General features: G+C 36.5%; 1 protein-coding gene across 1 annotated transcript in view; it reads left to right on the top strand.

Moving 5' to 3' along the window:
- The window catches only part of LOC106874907 (C5a anaphylatoxin chemotactic receptor 1), a 16,587-nt gene extending 9,192 nt beyond the window's left edge, over positions 1–7,395 (top strand). The window contains exon 3 of the mRNA XM_052974543.1: positions 4,489–7,395. Coding sequence (XP_052830503.1) covers positions 4,489–5,640 — 1,152 coding nt within the window. The 3' untranslated portion in view covers positions 5,641–7,395. The remainder of the gene's footprint in view (positions 1–4,488) is intronic.
- The last annotated feature ends 2,262 nt before the right edge of the window (positions 7,396–9,657 follow it).

The following is a 9,657-nucleotide window of genomic DNA, read 5'->3' on the forward strand; positions in this document are numbered from 1 at the left end:
GATCTACGTGTAACTACAATATTTTTTTTTTTTTTGATGTGTGTGCCACGATCCAAATCCTGTTGGAGTTCTGTTTTAAGCTTTGCGTTTCTAAGCCAGTCTTGTTTATTGGCGAGCGAGGAGAATCGTTAACACACCAGAAAAAATGCTTGGCGGCATTCTTCTAGATTTACGCTCGAGTTCAAATCTCACCGAAGTCAACGTTGCCTTTCAGCCTTTCGGGGTCGATGAAATAAGAACCAGTTGAACACTGGAGTCGATGTAATCGACTAACCACCCCCACAAAATTTCAACTCATGTGTCTATAATAGGAAAGATTATCATTATTACTATCAGTAAGGCGGTGAATCGTTAGCACGCCGGGCGAAATGCTTAGCGGCATTTCGTCCGCCTTGACGTGCTGAGTTCAAATTCCGCCGCGGTCGATTTTGTCTTTCATCCTTTCGGGGTCGATAAATTAAGTATCAGTGAAACACTGGGGTCAATGTAATCGACTAGTCCCCTCCCACAAAATTTCAGGCCTTGTGCCTATAGTAGAAAGGATTATTATTATCATTTAAGGCGGCGAGCTGTCAGAATCGTTAGCGTGCTGGATGAAATGCTTAGTGGTATTTCGCCCGTCGCTATGTTCTGAGTTCAAATTACGCCCCCGTCAACTTTACCTTTCATCCTTTCGGGGTCGATAAAATAAATACTAGTGGTTGTAAACGACTCATCCCCTCCCCGAAAATTGCTGCTTTTGTGGCAAAATTTGAAACCATCGTTATTTTTATTTTTCACCAATTTATCTATTCCTTTTATGTATAGACTACGAAAAGAAGTTTCCCTTGTTCCCATTTACGATGGCGTAACTTTCATTGTTTTATCATCGTCATTAAGCCTTGGAAGAATCTTTTGTTGGTCGATAGAAAGATTTTATATAAATTTCATTCTTTATTTCCACTTCAATAAGATTGTCATATTCAAAACTTCAATGTTAGAACTTTCTACTCTTAGATCGTATCAAATTCATTTGTGTTCATATTTTAATTAGTACATATTTTAATTAGTTTAGCATTTGTTGGTTAATATTGTAAGTATGCTTGGGTTTGATATTGTTGTGTTTTGCTATTTATTTTGTATATTTTGCATATTCTACATAATTTCTGTTTTCAATGTTTATAGTTTAATGTATTCCCCCTAACCCCGTTACATGTCATTTCCCCACCTTTTGTTGTACATTGTTCCGTGTTTATATTTTCTTGGTGTAGTATTTCCTTTAAGCATTCTATTTCTATCTCTGATATATTTTTGGCTTTGAAAATATATCTTCTTATGTTAGCTAATCTCTAGGATCCGACTTTACTTCTAGATCCGGGTTATTTTCTCTTCACATATTATACAAGCACATTGTAGTAGTCTCATGTTGAAGCGGAGTGTAACTGTAAAATATTTATGTATTATGGAAACACAATCTTTTCGATCCCATTTAATCTTTTTTCTCTTTGATTCGTGTCACACAGGGTATAAAATGTGACCTTTTATTTAGATTTTCATAATTTTTAACGAGCACCGATATATTTATTCCAAGAAACGCGAACGCTTCATCCTTTCAGGGTTGATGAAATTTCCAGCCTCGTGCCATAATTTGAAACCATTGTATTAGATACCAGAATATTAAATGCCGATCATTTTAGCCAACGACCCTTTTACGATGTACAAGACACCCCTTATCCGGTACTCAAATAACCACAACTTTCAATTAACTGGTATTCAGAAATGTGTGCGCGTTGCTTTCGCAATGCATATTTTGTTGGAAAGAAAATCTATGTATTGTTAATTAAAGTTAAGAGAGATTTTGCGTTGTGTTGATTTGGTGTCAGTAAAAGAAAGCAAGTTTCTGCTGTATCTAAAATGGATTATTGCTTCTCAAAGAATAGCATTTTGATTTATGTTACTGCATTTACAGTACCTACATTTCATTAGGTAAATAAAATTTGTTCTTTATTTAAATTACACTCTCATTTCTTCATATTGCTATCATTTTTACTATATTTGGTTACAAATTTTGGCACAAGGCCAGTAACTTCAGGGGAGATGGGTAAGTCGATTGCATCGACCCCAGTGTACAACCGGTACTTATTTTACCCATCCCGAAAGGGTGAAAAGCAAAGCCGACCTCGGCGGAATTTGAACTCAGAACATAAAGACGGACGAAACGGCGCTAAGCATTTTTGCCCTGCACGGTAACGATTCTACCAGCTCCACTGCCTTATCATTAAGAATACTAACAATAATACTGGTGCATATAGAAAGTCTTAATGAGTTTTGTAAGATAATATGGTAATTTAAAGAGTGATGAATAGATATCCGGAAAATTCACTCCCTCTCTCTCTCTCTCTTATCACTTTTCATAGAGAGACAATTCTCCATCTGCTGACTTTGTCATTCCGTTCGATATCCCTTCATTTCTTTAAGCACAAGATGCTACTTAGAAAGATGCAGGTCTTCTCAACCCTGTTATAATATCAAGGGTTAGCAAATAAACATCAGTCCTGCTTCAATGTTAATGCTTCCAGGCATGCAAAGAGCAGACAATAACACGTCTTAGCTCCTATTTGTTCCCAGGTGTACTCTGATCCGGAGTAGTACCACCTGTCAGGATTCCAGCTATGGCTTAACTAATAACGTACTGACAACTGAAAATGAAGTTGTCAATACATCTCCTCAGAACTTCCTTCTAGGAGCAGGTAAACTCATATACAAAAAAAAAACCCCAAAAAAACCTGAAGTACAGTTGATTTCCAGTTGTCTGAACCTCTGTTGTGCCATTGACGTAATTGCTGATTGTACCGAAAAGTGGATTCAGTGCTGTGCAACACTTTATACACTGAAAACAAATTCTTGCACATGAACTTCTTGGACACTCGATTGTAAGAAGTGGTCATATTCGGTTGCGAGTTAACATCCACGTTACATACATACATGCATACATACACAGAGACGCATGCGCGCACGCACACATATATACATACATTCATATTCATACATACATACATACATAACTACATACGTATGTACGTACGCCCATATATATGTACGATGTATGCATGTGCTTGTATATACGTGTGTGCCATGAGGATTATTATTATTATTATTATTATTATTATTATTATTATTATTAAGGCAGCGAGCTGGCAGAAGTCGACTTTGCCTTTCATCCTTTCGGAGTCGACGTAATTGACTAGTCCCCTCCTCCAAAATTTCATGGCCTTGTGCCTTCAGCCGAGAGGATTATTATTATTATTATTATTATTAATAATAATAATATTATTATTATTGAGGCGCAGAGCTGGCAGAATCGTTAGCACGCCGGGTGAAATGTTTAGCGGCATTTAGTCCATCGCTACGTTCTGAGTTCAAATGCCGCCAAGGTCGACTTTGCTTTTCACCCTAACCCTAAAACCCTTACCCTAACCCTAGCTCTAAAACCCGAACCCTAACCCTAAAACCCTAAAGCTAAAACCACTACAAACGCACGAACGATGTCATAAATAACAGTACCGCCGATAGTTGTTGTTGACAAACAACGGCACTAATTTTATTCAAGAGAAAAGATCCCATTACACCGCTAGAACATGTTGTTTACATTCCAAAGCAGTAACTGTTTTCACCTCAATAGACGTCAGTGATTGGTTGAAATTACCGAAATACGACAACTTTTAACATGAAATAACTTCAAATATGAAAATTTTTCTCTGCTCTATAAGACAAAATACACAAGTATACGAAGTTTTAAAGTGTTTCGGTAGAAAACACACTAGATAAAACATAAATAAAAAGTGGTGCCCACCAAATCAGAAAGATCCGAAACTATTATTATTATTGTTGTTACTGTTGTTTTTATTAAGGTGGCGAGCTGGCAAAATCGTTGTTGCACTAGAAAAAATGTTTAGCGGATTCTTTCAAACCTTACGTTCTGAGTTCAATTACCGAGGTCGACTTTCCTTATGATTCCTTTCTGGGTCGATAAAATAAGCACCAGGTGATCACTGGGATCGATATAATCGACTATTCCCCTCCCCCCAAAATTCCAGGCCTTCTGCCTATAGTAGAAAGGATTATTATTACGTTGGCAAGAGGTGTTATCCTGAGATATGGTGATAAAAAGACTCCAAATCTTAAAAATCTTTTTTTAGAATTCTTGCAAAATAAAGGTTCTGCTGATTGATTAAACATGTCTCAATTCCAAAATATTTAACAGTTTGATATGTCAAATCTTCAAGATCTAATCTTCCTAAACTTTTTTCACAAACATAGAATAATCTAGGAATCTATGAAATAAAGTCAAATTTCATAAAACAATCAAAAGGATATTAACCTATATACAGTTCTGCTCATCTTTTTTAAGGTTGACTTTTTATGTAACTGTGCCGTGTTGTGCTTTATGTATGTTCTCGAATATGTTTCTGTACAATTTCGTTTACACCTTTCCTTTTCTTATTTCAGTCGTTCCCGAATGTGACAGACGTCGGTAAATACCTAGACGGCCTTAGTACCCAGTCGGCCAAACGAAATCTTCCTGTTATCTTATATTTGGCTTTCCTGATGATTATTGGTATTTTTGGAAATTCCCTCGTTTTGTACGTCTACAGCTACCGCTTTAAGCGATCATCTTCTGTATATTTTATCATATCTTTGGGAATATTTGACTTATTAGCTTGTGTTATTGCAATACCAGTAGAGATCTATGATATCCAGCATAAGTATACTTTTTACAGTCCAATTGCCTGCACACTGGTACGATACTGTGGTTCTTTTGTCCAATATTCTTCTGTGTATCTTTTAGTTGGAGTAGCTATAGATCGCTACATCAAGATATGCTATCCTCTCAAAATGATATCACCCAAAAAAATAAAATGGATGTGTGTCGGAGCAACAATTGCTGGAGTGATTTCGTCGTCACCAACTTTTTTACTTTATGGCATAAAAGAAGAGAAAACTCCTCACCCAGACATTCGCGGTGGTAATTGTTCTATTGCTCAAAAGTATTACAAAACTCTCTTCGAAATGATATATTTTTTGCTGATGTCCGCAACATTTGTTGCTTGCGTGTTATTGATGATAATTCTGTACAGTCTCATATGGTGTACCGTAAAACGTCGTCGTGGTTCGGTTATTGGCGATTCAGTGAGGAAAACTAGTGAGACAGACAGCACCAAACGTATGTATTATAAAAAACAAACGAGTGTCAACAGTGACGATGATAACAATTCTGTCTTTTTACCAAACAACCACAGTAAATCGTCTAGCAGGCGACTTCGGAGAAGAATGAGTAGCGTTTCTGCTGTTTTGAAAAAAATCAAAGTTACCCGTACAACAGTTCTCCTCTTTGCTGTCACCCTTGCTTTTATTTTGAGTTATTTTCCATCAGTCATTGCTATGGTTTATTTGAAGAAAAAAATCCATAAATACGAGTTACTTTACACGTTTTTTGTTAAATTTTCCTTCATGAATAATGCCATAAATCCTATAATTTATAGTTTTTTAAACGTAAACTTTCGAACCGAATGCAAGGAATTATTGAAAAGGTGTTACTGTGGCAAGATCAAACCTCCTTCAAGACAGACATCAATGGAAACAGAAGAAGATGTGAAATAAATATAAAGATCTGGGGAAGATTAGTGGACAATTGTCTTCGTATGTACAGCCCCATGCTAATAATGTAACAGTATAGAAAACGTGTAACATTTCTATTATATGAAAGCACGGCATTAATCTTTCGATTGTTTTATTCCTATGAAAAACAGATCATATCGACGTTGAAAAAGTAAAATAAGTTCATTTATAAGCCACGTGACCCAGTATAGCCACAACCAATTGGCAGAAACAGCAAAAGAATAAGAGTTTGTATGGAGCGTCACGTCATTAAGAGAGGAGATAAAAACATGCTGACGTGTAAGCCTTTCCCAAGAATATTAACAACGTAAGCGAAAGGAAAATAATCTAAATTGGTATCGAAACAGAACTGCACACACACTTCTACATCGCGACATCCAGCATAAAAAGTACAATTATATAACACGCATCTAATTCTAACCAAATCAAAGTAAAATAATCAACAAGAAAATCTAGCTTTCCGTTTAACAAATACATCAACCAACTGCAATTTTAGTATGACGACGTGCTTCTGTTATCAACAGTCAATATTTTACTGAGAATCTTCAATTTCTGGCCTTTTGTTATGTCGTGACCTAGCGCTTCTCTCTTCTACAGATATTAAAGTGGTAATATTTAATGGTAATTGAAAGAAAATTGCAGCAGCACATCATGTCTTGGAATAGAAGGTAGAACCCGTTTTCTGCTTCTGATTTCCTATTGTGTGTCTCTCTTTTAAGTGTGACACCAGATAGTCAATGTATCTCTACATTTCAAGAGCAAAAGACATCTTGTGGGTATTATCTTACGTCATGTGTAACCACTTCAAGGTTTTGTATTAAGTACATTTCTTCATTCTTATCTGAGATATCACTACGTGCAATGACCAATACCTCTCACTTAACATTCACAAATATCAATGCACTCACAAAATTTCTCTTAGCAGCATCAAGCAGGGAGAGAAAAGTAAAAGACTCATTCATTAATCTTATTCGAAAATTGATCATCGCAATTAAGATGTAATGAGCTCACAGCTACATAATAGCGACTATTAACTAGTCACAATACTCTGTTCCTGTCAAAAGTAAATTAAATTTTAACTATGGAATTTTTCTTGGAAGCAGAATTCATTTTGAACCAGTAACAAACTCTCAGCACGCATCCTAATCTTTTCCAGGAATAAAACAAAGGTGAGTGTAACTCGCACCGAGTGCTTATGTGTCAATTTGAAATATACGTTTGCCTGAGCTATCTCAGATAATTATTTGTTATTCTTGCTTTAAGGGGATAATCCTTCACTGCCAGTTCTTGCCAGCTTTCAGCTTTTAAAATCAATCACAAAATTGTTTCACATTCACCGATCACTCTTAAAATATTCATGAACAGAAAGAAAAATCTTGATAGATTTCTTGTTATACCTCAAAATTTTTATCATTCAAGATTTCTTAACTTCATTAAATCCAGTGTAACAAGAACAAGAAGAAAACATTGCATGAAATGTAGTGTATGACGATTACTAACTGTATATAACTCCCACCTCCAGTGATCGTAGCTTCGATTTGTTGCTCTGCTTCAACTGAAAAGTGACTTTATTCCCCCAAAATTCAATTTCAATCATCTAAGAGATTACATATAAACTTCATTCAAAGTTAATTTCATATCATGTTATGTTTGTAAATCATACAGTTCCATTGTATGTTTAATAAAATTTTGTAGCTATTTTTACCAAAAAAAAGTGAAATAAAAAGTAAAAACGTTTGTGTGAATTTTTTTTTTAAAGTTTTGTTAACGTAAAAAGTACATGTTGTCATCAATAACTTGTATAAATCGATCAATACCCCAAAACCACTCGGTAGTTTGAGTACTAAGCCTGTTTCATCCAGCCACTCTCCCACAAAAATCGTTATTCCAAGATTATATGTCCCGTGTAATGTGGGAATCGTTTAAAATAAAGAGATGTATGTTCTGTAATTCTCACCATCATAGATATTTTGATTGTGCAGGATGCGACAAAAAAAAAAAGAAAAAGAAAAGAGCCTCCCAGATTCAACATATATATCTGTAAAAGGCAGGATATGTGTGTGTGTGCGTGTGTGTGTGCGTGCGTGTGTACGTGAATGTACTTTATGCACGTCCACAAATTAGCACGCATGTTGCTCCAATTTTAGGACATTGGTCACGACCATGGCTGTGCTTTTGTCAACTTATTTCCACCGAGGCACCACCGGATAGCGGTAAAAATAGCTTTTCAACCATAACTTTTACCAATTTCCACGTCGGTGAAATCCATAATTTTGCTAACATGAGTTAAGTCCCCTGTCTTATAGATTAATTCACCCTACTACAATGCCTCCGAAAAAAATTAGATTTGGACTACCTAAGCAATCTCAGCGTAGAAAAAGAGAAAGAGAAGAAGAGACTAACTATCAGCAGATTCATTAGTAAAATATTATAACTTTTGAGGGCGAAACCTGATAATAAGAGCTTGCGGATATTCCGCTACAAAACATTCAATAATATCGAAGCAATAACTTTCATAAATCAGGGTATAATTTTTGAAGACTCTTTCTGAACCTAGTCAACGACGGGTATTTCTGCTAGTTCTTGATAAATGTTTCATAAGTAAACACAGCGTGCACCAGTCCAAGCTATGATGGTAACTGAAAGAAAACTGCTCGTTAACTCCATGAAGAAATCCTTACTATCCGCTTAAATTCACGAGCGCCACACTAATGCGAAGTTCTTTTTTCGCAACCAATATAAATTCCTTTCAAAGTTAAATTTCTGCAACCTTCAGAACAATTTTTTCCAATGTACAAATCTCTCTCTCTCTATCTATCTATCTATCTATCTATCTCAATCTCTCTATCAATTCATTTCTCCCTCTCTCTTCTAGCTCCCTCCTCACTCTCATCCATCTTCCTCGCCTCCTCTCTCTTTCTCTTTCTCAAATTTATACAATGAGTTTATCTTCTACACGAAGCATTCTTTCTGAGATAAAGCATATCCTTTCAATACCATAATAGAGCATGGGATAGCTTGTACGTGGTTGCTTGACCGTCTACAAATAGCAACCAAATCTCCCTCATATCATACCATGCCGTCTTGTAAAATAGCTTGGATAATGCATCGCATGATAACACTGAAATGTCAGAACGGTCTTTGCTGGACAGACTTTAATACCAGAGATCGATCAATGCGAGTCTGAGCGGAAGCCAAACAGCTACCGCCAACACCATTACACTGATGATACCAGGAGTTGATGGCGAGGTAAAGTACAGTCGTCATGACTTTGAAATGTGGAACATTTAGAGGTTAGTGAAATTGAGACAGAAGAAGAAAGAAAATATAGAAACTTAAAAACTCCTTCTACCAAACGTAATTTCAAAGAAGTACTACGCGACGCCTATGATGAACAAAGGGGGAAGATAGAGAGCTAATGATAGGGAGGACAACTAGACCGTCCTCAAAGTCAAACTTCTGTGAGTTACTGACCATATTTGTGGAATGAGCAAGGTCCGTGTACCAGTCGTATGGAGGATGACATGGTTATGGAATAGTACAGTAGACAGAACCACAAAAGCCAAGTCTCGAAAGAGTGAAGACGAGGAATGTTCGAGTTGAGCGATCAACGGAACAGCCTGCTCGTGAAATTAACGTGCAAGTGGCTGAGCACTCCAAAGACACGTGTACCCTTAACGTAGTTGTCAGGAAGATTCAGTGTGACACAGAAAGTGACAACGCTGGCCCTTTAAATTACATATGCAACTCATTTTTGGCAGTTCAGTGAACTGAAGCAACGTGAAATAAAGTGTCTTGCTCAAAGACACAACGAAGCACCGGTAACCAGCCTTCATTCGGGAAGGTAGTATCGTTATCAAGAAGCTGGAAGAGATGCTACATGTGAGGTGAATCAAAAAAGGAAGAAACCAAAAGTAAGATGTTTACTGGTGCTTCACGTGTTCTACTCAGTAAGAAATAGAAGTATGAAGTGTTCCGGATTCTGAGGAAATGTGTTAA

The sequence above is a fragment of the Octopus bimaculoides genome, chromosome 1 (genome assembly GCF_001194135.2).
Source record: "Octopus bimaculoides isolate UCB-OBI-ISO-001 chromosome 1, ASM119413v2, whole genome shotgun sequence".
NCBI lineage: Eukaryota > Metazoa > Mollusca > Cephalopoda > Octopoda > Octopodidae > Octopus > Octopus bimaculoides.